Genomic DNA, 16828 nt, shown 5'->3' with positions numbered 1-16828 from the left:
AGCGGGGCCGAGAGCGCCGGGGCCCCGCGGACCAGGCAGGCTGCGCGCTCGGCGTGGACGGGTGCGCGCCGCGGCTTCGGGGTGAGAGTTGAGCGCTTTTCCACCCTCTATTTTTTTTCCTCTTTTTTCTTTTTTTTTCTCCTCTTCTTAAACAAACCACAAACGGATGTGAGGGAAGGAAGGTGTTTCTTTTACTCCTGAACCCAGACGCCTCTCTCTGTTCCGTCTAAGCTTGTTTTTTGCTGAGCACTTTTTTTTTTTCAAAAAGGAAAAGAAAAGGAGTTGCTTGATGTGAGAGTGAAATGGACGTAAGATTTTATCCACCTCCAGCCCAGCCCGCTGCTGCTCCCGCTGCTCCCTGTCTGGGACCTTCTCCCTGCCTGGACCCCTACTATTGCAACAAGGTGAACGCTCTGCTTTTGTCTGCACCGATTCTGGCGGCTCGATCCCGGGAGGGGGGCGGCGGTGGCCGGGCCGCGCTGGGGCCCGCAGGGCGGACTGGGCCGGCTCGCGGAGGCCCGTCCCGGGCGCGCTCGGTCGCAGCCCGCGGCGGGCGGCGCTGCGTGCGCTCGGGTAGTAAATATTGTGGAGCAGCTCCGGGGGTTTGCCAAACAACGCGATTGTGCGGAAAGTGACACGATTTGCTCGGATTCTTTCCTTCCTGCTGTTCGCCACTAAAGATCCCTGCTTAGGTTTTCTGGGAGACATTAAAAAAGAGCGAGCAATTGCGAGAGAAAACACACGGAATACTTTGGGGGTGTGTCCGGGGTCCGGGAACTGAGGCAGAGTAGGAGAATTCATTTTATTTTCTAGTTCCTTCTTCTCCCTCCCTTTCTTGGACAGCCGGGGCTCGTGGCATCGCTTTCTTGCTCCGGATCACTTGTAAGAGGAGCAGCCAGGAGTCGGGGTACCGGGACCCCTGAGGCTCTGGCGTTCCTGAAAATTATTCTATAACTCTTTTGTTTTCTTTTCCGGCAACAGAGCCGGAGTTCTAACGCTGGCCCTTGTGGCCCAGGGCTCAGTGGGCTAGTCGAATTATGCTTTGGGGAAACAGCTCCCGTTTGGGGTGCGTGGAAATAGCAAGTTCACTGGAAGCCAAGGTAGAGCTTCACGTTCAAGTGTAAAGCTCCTACACTGGTCCCCAGGCTGTAGTTGGGCTACACCATAGTCGGCTGACCACCCAGTGCAAGGACCACCCGGGACAGGAGAAAGGCATTTCATGCTGGTGACCCAGAATGAGGACACTGGCAGAAGCTGGTCCGGAGCTCGGCTTGGCCCAAGGATAGGACAGTCAGGGGTTTCTAGGGAAGTCTTTACTCTCCTGGCTTCAAGCAAGCAAAACCCCAAGAGAAACACCAAGGGCTCGCTCCCAGGAGCCATCATAGACCACAGCTGCCCTTGCCTGGGTCTTGTTGGAGGCGTCTAAGTAGTCCTGGCCTACAGAGGTTGGTGGGGAGAGTTCTCTGAAAAACGTGGCGGGCCTTTGGGGCTCCCAGTTCTGGCTTGACGATAAATCCCCAGATTCTCCCAGTCCCTTCAGGCACTACTCATCGACCTGTAGGTGAATTCCACCCGAAAAGTCTTTTGGATTCCCAACATTTGTTTCCTGGGGAGCCATCACTTTTACATTTGATGTAGAGGTGTTTAGTGGGCTACACCCCCAGCCCCTGGGCTCCCTAACATGAGACAGGCTTGTAGTTCTCAGCTCTCAGTTTTGGTCATTACACACACACACACACACACACACACGCATACACGCACACACACAGAGACCACGAAAGGGGGGGGGAGGGAGGAAAGGAGGGAGGGAGGGGGGAGAACCCAGAGAGTTATGAGTTATGCAGGCATTACCCTGTGGAGAAACAACTGGGTGCCTTGTCCACTTTAATACTCAGGAAAAGAGGTGCGTGCAAGAAGATTAGAGCCGCAGGGAAAATAGAAAGACTCACACACAGGGAGCTCTTGAGCCAGAGACAAGTTGAAAGGTACCTGGAACTTCAGTAAGCAGAGGCGTTTGTGCCAGGGAGTTTCACTATTTGCTGGTGACACCATTCTTGCAGCCTATAATCTGTTCTGAGTTTAAAACCCAGTGTTTCGTGCTTGTTACCTTTTATTTTGCTTTATTAAAAGAGTATGATTACTTTTTTCCTTTAAAGTAGCAGGTCTATCTTGGAGATTAAAAGACCTGTTGTGTTGCTGCTGCCAGAATCAAAAAAATCAGCCCCGTTTTTTGGCAGTAAAGCCACACAAGTCTGATTACATTTATCAGTGAGTTTAGGCTCCCCAAAAGAAGGTAATGACTTGAATACACATTTCACTTGTCATTCTTGTGAAAGTAGGGTCACATTTAATTTAAAAGTTAAATGCTTTGGAAAATCAGGAATTACTTCAATATATTAAATCATTTTCCAATTAGGTGCCTTAAATAATTTTAGAGGATTGCGCTGTGAATTGAATAAATTAATTTTGAAAGTCTTCACCAGTTCTTTGCGCGCTCATTGAAGTTCCTTTTAAGTCACCCTGTGTGGAAGAAGCAAACTGTTCTTTTTAAATGCAAATTAGCCATCCTTTCTATAGACTAGTTGCAAGTCTTCTATTTAACTTACCCAGAGAAGAATAGATTTTTAAAAATGCAAAGTCATAAGACTTGTTTCTTCTAGTAGAGAAAGACCTCCTGGAAATGTTTCTCCAGGGACTCTCCTGCCCATCCTTGTGTCACAGTCTTTCAGATATGTTTGTCACCAACCCTGGGTTGTATTAAATGTACTGAGAAGGTTTCCAGATCCCACGGAAGCCCAGGCAGGCACTCGGTTCTTTCTCCATCGCGACTGGCATTGGTATAAAATTCCTGTTTGAATTGCTTGGGACTGAGTCAATTAGTGCTCCTTTTGCAGCAATGTGTGGAGATGTGGAAGAAGAGGGGAGAAGTTTGGAAAGCTGGAAAAAAGAAATCCATGTCTGGGTTCAGCAAAATCCAAGTTGGGTCAGAGAGACAAGATTACGAAGTCAATCTGTTCTCCTTCTGAGATGTAATGAAATATAGTTCATTAGAAAGAACAGTCACTTTGCTGGGCTATTTGTTTTTAACAGGTTGATAAGATCATAAATTGCTAATTATCTTTATTTTAAACCTGTCAGCACTGTACTGTTTAAAGTTGGTGTGCTAAGTCCCAGGGGAACCGTAACTTTCTGTGCCCTGGTGTCTTACAACTGTAAATATAGTTTTCCGGTGGCATTTTTTCCCCAACGTCAGAAGAGACCCTAATTGAGAAAATGAATATCCTCTTTCTGAGCTTTTCTGAATTGAAATGTGGTTGTTTTACTTCGCTGACACTTCCCAGCCCCACGGCTCTGTGCATTGCCAAAACACTATTTAGATTTTTCAGTTAATAAACTCTGTAGGAGGCACATTAGGAAGCAGTTTAACCCGGTGCTCTTTTGTGAGAGCCCGGCGCATGATGAACACATCACAGTGCAAACTGGCCCTCACTTCCACGTAGCCCACTGGGCGAACAAGGCAAATGGTGTCAGTTATAGCCAGCGAGCGAGGTATCCCTTCCTGTAGGCAAACTGCTACAACCAGTGGCATGATGCACGCTCTATCCTCTATGTAGGTCAGCTTTGGAAAGAGCGATGGAGCCCCGAGACTGGCCAAAAGCATGTAAGCTGGAGGAAACAGCCTACACTTCCTGCAACTGAAGTCTTAGTTCTATTGTAGACATTGAAAGATGGGTGCCAGAGCAGAGAGCTTCATCTAATTAGACTATTTTAAGTAACGGCGTATTCCTTAATTGAACTGAATGTTACCAAAAGAAATTAGATTAAATGAGCTCCCAATTGGAGTTCAGTAGCAAAATATAGTCCTATTTTTTTTTTTTGTTCTAGTTGAAGATGTCAAATCATCAGTTTGAACGTAGACCTACAGAGTAATGACAGCTTTCGGTTTCTTAGTGCAGTGTCATTTCTAAAGACTGTTTTCACTGATTTTATGCTAAAATGGGACAAAGACATGGCACTTGTTTCATTTTTGCAATGATGTGGTGTGTTCTGTTATTGCTCAGTATCTGCCCACACATAAGGAGCAGTAATACAATTATGTTATGGCTTTGCTAATGATAGGGATACTGACCTAGGCCAGCAGTCGGGGGTGGGGGGAGAATCATAGGGTTTACAGTATACAGAAGCTGCTTTTATGGGCTCGTGTCCTGAGTCTTCCATTGGTGGATTTAAAATCCGGGAGCCCTACACATAAACTCAGGCTTAAAACTAGTTACATACAAAGTAAAGAGTGGTCGTTATTTGGAATTCTGTGCTTTTGATTGCAATGAAAATGGAAAGTGAATACTCTTTCCATGTAAATTCAAGAGGAAAGATTGTTTGTGGACAGATATTACAGCTGTGGTAACTTTTGAGTAAAGCAATATTAATCATGGTCTCTATGGGATCTTCTTTGAATTTATTTCCCTTATTATATTGTAGTATGCATTGTTCTTTAATGTGGTAGACTGCATCATGCCTAAAATACAGGACTTGCAAGCACACTGAGAGGGAGCCATTATTCCTGTTTTGATGAAAAAATGTAAGAAGAAGAGGAAGCTGGAAGGAAGGGAAACAGGAGGGAGGAAGATGGAAGGGGAGACAGGGATTGTTGTAGGCAAGTTAGAGTGTCATAATTCATTAATTTTGTCTAACCTGCTAGAACTTCTATTGATTATCTATCTATCTATCTATCTATCTATCTATCTTGATACTCTGTACATCATTTGTATAATCAAAGCTTCCTTGGGAGTTGTATGGGCTGGAACTTTATATAAGATGGATGATGAATTTACTTATTTAGACAAGAAAGCATAAAGCAAGAAATCATATAATTTGGGACACTAAATCTGAAAGCATAAAAAACCTTTAATTGTAGTTATCTTGACTCTGTGAGATGTTTTAACGTCACCAATCCCAGTTTTTAAATGTGCCAAAAATTACACTTATGAGGTCTGCAGAGATGGTATTTTTAACACAGCATATGTGGCCTAGTATTCTGAAATTTTATTGTATATTTTGACAGTTACTGGATGATAATACTAAGGAGACTTGATAGTTTGCTTAGGTATAAAATCTAGAGTAATATTTAATATTTACTTGAATATTTAGTGTAGGTAGGGCTGAAATTATCTTTATGATGTGCTTGCAAAGAGATTAAGAACAAGATAGCAGTAAAAATAAAATTGAAACAAGAGGAAGTAGGGAAGTTGATGCTGCTTTGGTGTATGGGCTATTTGTGGTCTTTTCACAGTATTTTGTACATGTGATGGGTTTGGTTCAGGAGGGATAGCCTAGGATGCTGGGGGAGAGGGATGTGTTTGGGTCCCTAGGCTGTTCATAGCCTGCCCCACAGCCCCTCTCCATTGCCTTCACTCCTTGATCAACCCTGACCTGGATACTGTCCTGCACATTCTCATTCATCATCTGAGCATGTGATGGCTGTGCTCCCTGCTCTCAGCCCTCCTCCTTTGCAGGCATTTGACTTCATGGTTATGGCTGCCTTGTTCCCTTTCCTGTTAACGTCATCACATAGTCCTACTAACCTATCCATTCTTCCTGAAGGACCCTGGTTGTATTTTATGGCTAATTAGTACTGAGGTACTTGCTTACTTTTTCCCAACACCCACCCCCAGTCCCTGTCTACCCCAACACCACAGTCATAATGTAATGGGCAGAGAAACCCAGCTGCAGTGCTGTAGAGGAAAAGTGACTGTGACTATTTTTTCTAGGCCATTGTCTTCTTCCTACTACCCGATAAGCTTAGAGTTTAGAGATATACTCCGTGGTGCTCATCCCCCAGCAAGAAAGCTTCTGTTGCACTCCAGAGCAGTATAAGAATGAGACTTGTGACCAGGCAGTGGTGGCGCACATCTTTAATTCCTACACTTGGGAAGCCGAGGCAGGTGATTTCTAAGTTCAAGGCCAGCCTGGTCTACAGAGTGAGTTCTAGGATAGCCAGGGCTATACAGAGAAGCCCTGACTCAGAAAAAAAAAAAAAAATCAAACCTGAGACCGTGGCTCCAGTTGGCACATATAATAAGTTAAGCATGTTACTCTTCCAGAGAGAACATGCTTACCATTTGCATATATTTCTATAAGAACACCCACAAAAACTAAAATGGGAAGAGTGAGCCGTGCAGCGTTTATGAATTAATCACATCACATTTAAGTGTTTCCAAGAAGTTCTATGTAGGACTTGTGTTTCATGTCTCAATCAATATGATGTATTGATCATCATGAGTTGGTTAAACACTTTTGCTTAGACCAAAACTCATGCAACCCAATCCTAGAGTCTGTACTTGTAAGGAAGACTGACTGCCATTCATCATTGCCATAGATACTGAAACCTCAGCTATCCCAACCACAGTTGTTACCTGCAAGAAGCTTCCATTTGAAACGTCTAGACACAATGCTTGTTTATGTTGTTTATTTAAACTGAATGTTTAATTTTTTTTTTTACCAGTTTTAAGGATACCATGCTTTTTGTTGTATTTGCCTTCACTTTGAGTTGTTGACATCTTTTCAGTTCTCTGGATGTGTGCTTTTCTGACTCAGTGGTCGCTGGTGTGCTCTGGTTGATAGTGATTTGCTTTAGGGGAACCTGGCATGCCAAAATGATGCAGCTCACACCTGCTCTAATGAACTTGAACATTTTGGTTCTAATCCTTCTATGCCAAGTTTTGTTCTGAAGAGCAATTTCTCTTTAAAAACAGTTGAATTATAGACTGCTTAGAAATGTGGTTTACAATGGAAGTGCTAACAGCCTGTTAATTATAGCAGCACTTCCATCATGCTTGGCGATGTGTAGTCCGCATTAACCTGAGTGAACATTGCCTGGTTCTAGCAGGTGTTTCCCTAGCACCTTGCTGTTGGGAACAGGGGCATTATAACACTGTTGGGTTGGACAATCAAGTTAGCAGAATAGGGAGAAGCAAGGCCCTCCCAGTTAGCAGAATAGGGAGGAGCAAGGCCCTCCCTGTTAGCAGAATAGGGAGGAGCAAAGCCCTCCCTGGTAGCAGAATACGGAGGAGCAAGGTCCTCCCTGTTAGCAGAATAGGGAGGATCAAGGTCCTCCCAGTTAGCAGAATAGGGAGGGGAGGAGCAAAGTCCTCCCTGGTAGCAGAAGAGGGAGGAGCAAGGTCCTCCCAGTTAGCAGAATAGGGAGGAGCAAAGCCCTCCCTGGTAGCAGAATAGGGAGGGGAGGAGCAAAGCCCTCCCTGGTAGCGTGCACCACCAAGGCCAGACTCAACTTGATCTCTTAAGAGTTTGCCTGACTTAATGAAAAAGTTCTAAGATAATTTTTGAAATCAACCTTTAGTCTCCATTTCACTCAGGAACAATCATCTCTGCTGCGTATTTACAATGCCAGATGCCACGGCACCCATGGCACTGTGCGCTATTCCTCTTATCCAGTTTTTTTTTTTTTTTTTTTTAACTGAAAAGTTTTAAGTGGGTCTGCTTTAGCCAAGTGTCTGTTGTTTCTTCTCACCCTCAAGTTGTAACCTTTTATAAAGTCTGTATTTAAAGGATTCCTAACAAAACACAGGCATGCTTAACTGTTAAGAACCTTTGCCAGTGGCCAGGAAAAATGTGAAATGTTTGGAGAAAACAAGTGTATTCACAAGCTTCATGTGCCTGACCCATGATAGTAATGAAATAAGCTTCTGTATCAAATGTCCTTTGAATGAGGTCATGAATGCCACCGTCAGCATTGTTTTCTCCAGAGAAATTATGAGTGCAAAGTATTTGTGTAATGTACGTATTTGGGTTTGTGAGTGTGTTTCTGTTTGTGAGTGTGTTTCTCTCATGGTCCTCAGTCTATTTCTGACCATAAATGTATGGGAGACTGTATCCTCACTGACAGACTTCATCAATCAATGTGTACAAGAACAGCAATTAAGGAAATCATCACAGCTACTAGGAATCCCCAGTGATTACTCCCTTTTAAGAAACTTAGCCATATTTCAGAGGGGAAGATGCTTTGGACTTTAATTGGACATGTGCTATAATCTGGTTGTCTAGAGAACTAGTTCTTTCTGGGGAAAACTCCAGGCCTTTCTCAGGAAAAGACTTTTTTTGATAGTTTGGGGTGAGACCTCATAATAAGCCTGTTTCATTTGCCTTTAAGTAAAATAAACCCAACCCTGAGATGCTGTGACTCCCCTCAGCTCTGCTTGTCCTTGTCTGGAAAAACCTAACTTTGTTCTGAAAACTGGCTCAAAGTTCTGATACTAACACCTCGTGCCTTGTTCTTGATGTGTCCAGGATCTCCTGAGCCTCGTGTTAATTAGAAGCCAGTAGGAGTGGGTTCTTTTGTGACCCTTTGGTAAAGAGATTGAGTGATTTGAAGAATGGTGTGCTGTAACAAACACTGTGCTGGGCTCCTTTCTGCTTCTCCTTCCCTGATAGGGCTGTTCTAATAAGTTTCACACTGGTGAAGCTTTTGGATGTTAGTGAAAGAGATAAAATCTTTGGAGGGCAAAAGAGAAAAGGGGAAAGATGGGATCTGCGTAGGTGTGGTTTATGATCCCTTTTCTGAAACAATGGTAAGCCTCTCTGGGAAAGTTTTCTTTTTTCTTCTCCACAGTCAGAAGCCTTGTACCTAACGAGAAAGATGCTATATATGGGGCCAGGTGCCTGATCTGCAGTGTTAGAAGATAGGATAAACGTTTAGAACAACCCACGAGGAGAGCCCCTGACATCAGGGAATCAAGGCCACCTCTCTGCCCTTTCCTTTGATATACAAGTCAGATATTTGCAATATTATATGAATAATGAATTAGTGAATGGCTCAGCTGGGTCTACAGAAACTATAGTCAACATTAGAAGAATGTGCCACTCTATCTCCTTAAGTTTTTTTTACTCAATGAAATGGTTGACATAGAGAGGATTGGGAGAGTTTTGCAGGCATTGATATCTTGTCAGCATGGTAAATACCAGTTCTTTTTGAAGTCAGTACTCCTTAGCCTAAAATGCCAGTAGCAATTGTATAAAGAAAAATGTTAATAATAAAGAGGCAAGATAACCTTTCAACAAAAGTATATTTTATCATTTGGCAGATGTAGTCATGAACATTAATCATGGAAACCTGCAGATAGTAAAAGCTTAATATCAAAGCTAATGATTTATTTTATGTTAATGACTTTCTGCTCAGGCATAAAAGACTGCTCGTAATGGACTCTCAGAGCTGTGCTCAGTTACTAAGGCTAACGGCATAATCTTTCCTCTCCCAAAATTAAGCTTTTGAAATAAATTATGCTGTTATTTTTCAAGGTAACTCTAAAAAATTTACTGCAAAACCAATCTTTTAAGAACTGCTTAAAGTAATCAAAAGAAGGCAGGGGGAAATCCCAGCATAGCGTTTTCAGCTTGTGAAGAGTCTTCCTTAATTGTAATACTAGGGAATTTTAGAGTCAGGCTTGTGCAGCACACCCTGCCTTTTGGGGAGTGCATCTCGTACCACAAAGGAACGTGCGTTTCTCGTCCATTACCAACCCATAATGAGTCAAGTGGAGCTAAGACACTGGGATATTTCACTGAGACATTTTGAAAATCATGTTTACAATTAGTTATAACCAACATTATATTTCAATAAGAGATAATTTGCCTGTTAAAGTTCACATAATGTGCTAATCATGTCTGGTGGTTAATAAAGGCCTCCTACTCACTCCCCTGGTGGCTATAAAAGGCTATTATATTCGTGGTAGTGCTTCAGGTACAGCTGCTGCGTGTTAATAATGCATCATTGTCCCGCTAATCAACACAGCAAAGGTCAGCACCCCTAAGCACCTAAACCACCTAGGCTCTTTCCAAAATATTTATTAAGACCTTCACAGTGCATCTGTTCATTTTCCATAGCCTCTAGTCAGTTAATTCCACTCCAAGCTACTTGTGTGATAAAGGTTTTGGACCCTAAGCTGGGTCGGAGAAGAGATTAATATATATTCATACTAATCTCCCACAAAATGTTTCCATTTCCGCATTCATTTACTGAACTAGTGTCCAATGGTAACAGCTCTGAGCCCCTTTGTAATTATGAATTACAGTGTAAGAAGAGTGAAACCTTACGTGTTATTTAAGGAGACATGCAAGAGTAAAACAGCTTTTACGTAACCACAATTATTTTAAGTACCCAGAGTAAATCAGGCAAGGGGAGGAGATATTTATAATATAAAGAGAAATTAATTAATGTTGGTCTGTAGACCTGAGGCAGTAGTGAAATATTGTTTTCTTAATTGCTCTTTTGGCATAAGGAAACAGCACTAGTAAAAACTTCCTAAGCCATCTTCTCTGCATACAAAGATTATATTCATAGGGGATTTTCATTTTGCTGGAAAACTTTGCAAATCAGTACGCCAGCATTTATCTGCATTGAAATTAAGCAGATAACAATAATTCATAGGCATGGGGATAGTCTGATTGTCTCCCTGCCCTCTGTCCATGGAAGGCAACGCAGTTCTCGCGTCCTTTGAGAGAACACAACGTGTTAAGTGAAAAAGGCCTCGTTTCCTCCTATTGCGTTAGTATTCTCTGGCTTTTGTTATTCATTTTGATAATTTTGAGTGTGAGTTAATATCTGTATGAGAGAGAGAGGGAGAGAGAGAGAGAGAGAGAGAGAGAGAGAGGGAGGGAGGAAAGAGAGAGAGAGAGAGAGAGAGAGAGAGAGAGAGAGAGAGAGAGCCTTGAACATTTTTCAGAGGAGAAAAAGAAAACAAAACTTTTCCCATCATCAGGACTGCGAGTGGGAGGAGCTTCCATGGGGGGAAACATAGTGTACAATGGTGCATTTGTCATGCTCTAAATATATAATGCCTAAAATCAAATATGTACAGGCACAGTTGTGATCTATGAAGTCCCTGGCCCAGTGCCATTGTTTGTAGTCTCTACGGTTGTCATACATTGTTCTTTGCACATCATACCCTTACAGCAGAATTTGACACAATTTCCAGCTCTCAGCCCTGCACCGTTTTCCTTGCACAGGATACATGAGTTTGACAGGGTGTGTTGAGGACAACCCTGGCAAGCAATTGATATTTTGAAGTGGCAAGCGTTTCAGCAGCTGCCTGCTTGTGAAAAGGGAATGATAAGATATACTGTATTGTTAGTTCCAGGGAAAGCATTAGGGTTTAAGCTCTGTAGAAATGTACACATTATTCGCCAGTGGTAGAGCAAGTCTTTTATGTTGCTAGAGCTTAGCGGCCTGGCTGATGTGAACTACAATGACATTGGTCAGTAAATGAATAGGAGTACTTTGAATTTGAACTGCTGCCAATTTTACACCAACAAAGGAACTGACAAAAGAATGATTTTATGTGAAATGCAAAGCACACGCAATGTTTGGGGGTGGGGGTGGGGACAAAGACAGCAAGAGCAGGAGAAAAGAAAATCCACGCTAAAAATATTCCCTAACATATACTTGCAAGGAGGCCAAATAGTTAAGACACATCTATTTTTCATGGCTCATCAGCTCAAACCTAAGCTGTTTAAAAACCTGTTGTATACACATAGGCTTTCAGCATACGATCATATGGGATGGGGAGTGTTTCTCTAAACATCTCACTGAGCCCTGGAGGCCTGTTGGCAGAATATCAGAGTCACCCCACTGCGGGAGCCCCCAGTTCTCTGTCTCTCTCTGGGAGTGGGAAATTGTACTTTAATCAGCGATGGCACTTTCAGGGTGTAACGTTCATTAGCAAGGCGATTTGTCATGACTGTTAATGGTCAGGATGTAGGCGTTCTCTCACTTACGGGGCCTCATAAGTAAGGAGGCAAATATTTCAACATTTGATAGTATTAACTGGTTTCAAATCTGTAATCCAGGGCTAGTTGCTCACAACAGAAACAGCAGCAGACTAGCAAGCATCCTGCATTCAGCTTCCCAGCACCACTTTATGGACTTGGGGCTTTAAAGCACACTAATGTACTCTTAGGCAGGACCCAGTCTTGGGTTCAGTGTTCAACAGAAGCTAACTTATAAGCAGAGTTTTCTCCAGGTTCATCTGGAAAGGATTTATGTACATAACATTTTTTGTAGAGCTTGGTAAATTGAGGATTTTGATGGCTACAGTATTTCTCACCTGCTACATATTCTCGTGATTACAAAAGTTTGTTCCCCATTGGTTGATAGACTGGATGGTCACTTTGTGCATGGCTATAGAGTCCTCATCTATTTTGAAAATTTTCAAATTCAACTGCAAACCCTTCATAATGAAGCAGAAATGGGAGAGGGTTTCCTTTAGTAGCCTGCTCTGTAGGATCATTGCTTGTAGGTCTCAACAGGGGAAAAGGGTTTTAAAGAGTCCCCCAGTTGTGAAGGCTAGACTTTTTTTTAAAGCACAGTTTCTATTTTCTAGATATGACATCATATAGCTTTCCAGATGCAGTCTTGTTGACATTTTCATTTTTAATGAAAGACTCTGGCCCTTGGAGCCTAATGATTTCTCAGAACAGAACCTGTTCTTGCTAGTAAGCAGAGCAGCTATGGTCTGAGCTCCTGCGGAGCAGTCCGCCGGTACGCTTCGCTGAGCCTTGTCAGAAAGGCTTTCCTCATGACTGACAGCCGGCAGGAATGTGAATGGCGATTTTAATTGCGTATCATGTGTGCATATCAGAGTGAGTGAATTCAGAACTGTGCTTAGCTCCATATCTTTGCAGGTCAGCGGTGCCAAAAAGAGTGCTGCTTGTTGTGCAGTTTCTAAAGGAGAAAGGTGTGTGTGTGTGCGTGCGTGTGTGTCTGTGCGCGTGTGTGCATGCGTGCATGTGTGCCTGTGTGTCTGTGTGTGTGTCTGTGTGTGTGCATGTGTGCATGTGTGCATGTGTGTCTGTGTGTATGTGTGTGTCTGTGTGTGTATGTGTGTGTCTGTGTGTGCGTGTGTGTCTGTGTGTGCGCACGTGTGTGCGTGTGTGCGCGCACGCGTGTGTGTGTGTCTGTGTGTGTGCGCATGTGCGTGTGTGCGTGTGTGCCTGTGTGTGTGTATTGAAATCATGCTTTATTCATTTCTTAAGTGAAACACTTGTGTTCTCTTAGCTTCAGAGTTTGAAAGTAGAACAAAAATCTATTTCGAGAGTTCTTTCTTTTACTCTGCACTTATAGTATGCTTGGACGATGTAAATTCTTCTTAGCTACAAGCTGGGGAAAGTCTGCCCGAACATATTTTTCTCATGGCACTCGCTCTGCGAAGTGTTTCTCTTGCGCTGCTCTCACTAACCCTCCCTAACAACACTTTCAAAAGAAAGAAAAATCCTAAGTCAGTGGGAAAATGTACTGAGGTCAGTTACCTGACTAAAACTTGTAGGTCTTTAGGATAGATAGGTCTCGTAGGGAATGAGGTGGAGAAAAGACAATGTATTCCTGAGACGTAGAAGGTTCATAGTGTATTTGAATTTATTTTAAAAAGCAAAGTAATTCTTATTGTAAAGTGACATTAATAAGCATATCAGTGTTAATTTAAAAAATCTCTCCTGGTTGGTGAAATAAGAGCTGGCGATATTTCCGATATAAGCACTTCTTGGCCGAGATGCAGCCGTGTGAGTATCGTGTTGAACATGTGTGATACGCACGTGATTTTAAATGGCCGCAAAAGCTTCTTTGCAAGGTAATTTTAGCGACAATAACCCAGATGAATCAATAGTTGACTAACGTAAAAACAGAAGAGAATTTTATTTTTTATTGTTTATTTCTTGACACAGGAGCTCACTTTGTAGGTCGGGCTGGCCTTGAACTCACAGAGATCTGCCTGCCTCTGCCTCCAATATGCTGGGATTCTTAATGAATGCAATGCCTGCATCTTTCATTTGATGGATGTCGAAGTTTGGTACTTAGATAGTAGATTCAACACAGAGCTGCTTCTGCATCTTTTTGATTAGGCAAGAAAAAGGTCAGTGCCAGGGTCATGTTTAATATAATGGTAGTAATAAGGAGGGGGAGGAAAGAATGGGGACCTTGAAGCCTCAGGATGCCCTGAGGAGATTTGACTTTATTCTGGGCTCTGAAATGTTATGTCAATATATTTTAAAACATACAAAATGACCACTGATAATTCGGCCGTCCTGCCCTCTGCTGTGGGGTGGTAGCTAACGGGAGGCATTACTGTGCCTTTAAAATGGCAAAGAAAACTCTGTTGTGTTTTAGATATTCCATTTTTTTTTGTACGGTGTGACATTTTTCTAATGTTCTAAAAGACTAATTCATAGGTGTTCCTGAGAGCTCAGGCAAGGGTGAATATCTCATATGCATACAATATATATAATATATATGGTGGAATATATTACATCTATAGATAGATAGATAGATAGATAGATAGATAGATAGATAGATAGATAGATAGATAGATGATATTGGTGAAATTTATGAAGCAGAGATCATAGCACTAAACGTATTAAGGCCATTCCCATGTTGGCTCTTGCACTTACAGCCCGGTACCACTTCCACGATAAGCTCTGATGTTCAAGTTGGTCTGGTGCAGATCCCATATAAATGCTTGCACACAGGTGAAATGAAATATTTCAGTGTAAGCAGACTTTTTATATGGAGTGCACCTGCTTTATAGCTTTGGTCTTGGTAACAAGCCAGCTTTGTCTTCAATGTGCAGGGGGCAAGAGAGAGGCTGAGAGATGAGAAAGATCTGGTCCCAGGCTGGTCTTGGTAGAACACAAATAACCATGACAGGATTGAGGCCTAACTGCTGTGACAGAGAATGTGAAGTCTTAGTGTGAGGGCCAGAAAAGAGGAAAGGAGTTGATGCCAGAGGATCCCCTGTGTCTGCTTAGAGGAGGCAGAACTTCAGTTGGCCTTAAATTTTGGGTGGCAAAAAAGAGGAGAGTTACTTCTGATTCTTTGGATCAATTTTTAGACTTCTGTTTTTCTAAGTGACATGAGTCAGGGGGTGCTGCTCAATGGTTGAGTACAGAGACTGGGGTGCTGCTCAATGGTTGAGTACAGAGACTGGAGGATGCCACTCCATGGCTGAGTATAGAGACTGGGGGTTGTCATTCAGTGTCTGAGTACATGCTTAGTCTGCCTGAGGTCAAGCCTTTGCAGCCAAACAAAGCTAATCAAACTAAACAAACAACTCGGAAAAAACCAAGTAGAACAAAGTTTGGGGTCTAGGAACGCAAGGTGTCATAGCTAGAGAACAGAGGAAAACCTTCCTCTTGTCTATGAAGTAAGTAAACTTTATATAAATATTAAGATTTAGCCTTTGTTCCCTGCTGGTAGGAAGAAGGTGGGAGGACACAGGGAGTGACAGAATTCTGGCCATCTGAGAGATGCATCGGTGCTAACTATCCACACATCAAAATTGGTTCCCTAGTAAAAAGTTTAATGCTGTAGCAACTTTAATCAAAGCATGCCGAGCACTGAATATGAAGAAAGACTTGGAGGTGTGAGATTCTGGGCTATGGAAGGTAGGGCATATGATATGGTGGCTTAAACTACTGGAACGAGGTCATGGATTGAGAATTCTGGATGGATAATTGTGTCTGGCTAAAAGGAAGGGCTTCCTGGAATAAGGCTCACTTGCAGAAGTGGGAGCGGTCAGGAGCATGTTGATCTAAGTAGAAGGAGATAGGGAAGTTGGAATGGAAATCAAATGATTATTGTCTGTGGGCTCATGTGGGTTCCTCTCTAAAACGTACTTACCAAGAATAGACGTGCACTCCTGTGATCTCACCTCTGGGCATGTGAAGGCAAAGTGATACTGTGCTTATAGCCAACATGGGATTGATTATTTTAAAAAAGGACTCAATTCTTCCTTCTTGAGAGGGGTCACTGCTAGGTGAATGAGTGTGCCTTTGGGGTAAGTTTTGACAACTTTCATAGCTATAGGTGGCTGTCTAATTTTAGAAGTTGTCTGCTTTAGTCAAAAGGAGAATTATTTAATGCACTCTACAGCACTGTCTTCTATATGAGAGTAATTTTGATTGATAAATCCAGATATTGATGATGATAAGTCTGCCTAGTGTAGTCTTCATAGCATATCAAATGAACAGGTTAGTTAATAACCTATTCTAATTATGTTGTAATATTTACTGACATTTCTTAGTAGTGCTCACTTGGAAGCTCTTGCTCAGTGGTAACTATTAGTAATGCTAGCAAAAGTAGACAACATATTAAAGTATCCAAATTTGTTCAGAACTCTCAATCAACATTTTTTTTGTTTCTCAGAGTTTTCTGGTAGTTACTTGCCAGTCTCAAATTTTTTAATCTGAAGTATCTTAATGGATGGGAGGGAATCTACATGTTGAGGGCTGGAGTAGGAAAGACGAGCCTTTATCTAGCTAGCACTGGACCTTTTGAGATATGTGTTGATATGGGGCAGTGCTTGCATGCTAATCAATTGTAGAGCACTGGCCTAGGATTCCTTAGGCCCCAGCCCTGGAGACAAAGTGGGTGTCATATTATACACTGCAGGGCGTCCATGTCTGTTTGCAGAAAATACTCAATATCACTTAGAATTTAGTTAACGACTTTATTCCAGGAAGCTGCCTGATTCCTCAGCATAGCGTCTTCCTTCAAGAAATGACTTTGAGAAGCACAGGGTGACATGCTGGTCTTTTGTAGCTGTTATGAAAACTATTAGGTTGAAGGACCTGTGTGACTTCTGTTATGTTTTCTCTCCAAAGAAAAATGAAGGGTTTTTTTCATCCCAGCTCTTTCCCTTACCACCACAAATTCTCTACTATGATTGGAAGACCCGCAATTATGAAGAGGGAGGAAGTCAGATAGCTTGGATGTAGTTGGGAGAATAAAATGCCTTTGTCTCAGGATGAACTGATGATGGTTGGTGAT

At 42.5% G+C, this 16828-nt stretch overlaps 1 protein-coding gene across 1 annotated transcript in view; it reads left to right on the top strand.

Annotated features, from left to right (window-relative positions):
* The first annotated feature begins 302 nt into the window (after positions 1 to 302).
* Tox (thymocyte selection associated high mobility group box) overlaps positions 303 to 16828 on the top strand; it is a 283439-nt gene continuing 266913 nt past the window's right edge. The window contains exon 1 of the mRNA XM_038348106.1: positions 303 to 404. Coding sequence (XP_038204034.1) covers positions 303 to 404 — 102 coding nt within the window. The remainder of the gene's footprint in view (positions 405 to 16828) is intronic.

This window comes from Arvicola amphibius, chromosome 11 (genome assembly GCF_903992535.2).
Source record: "Arvicola amphibius chromosome 11, mArvAmp1.2, whole genome shotgun sequence".
Taxonomy (NCBI): Eukaryota; Metazoa; Chordata; class Mammalia; order Rodentia; family Cricetidae; genus Arvicola; species Arvicola amphibius.
The sequence above is the reverse complement of the archived record's forward strand: the minus strand, read 5'-3'. Positions and strand labels throughout refer to the sequence as shown.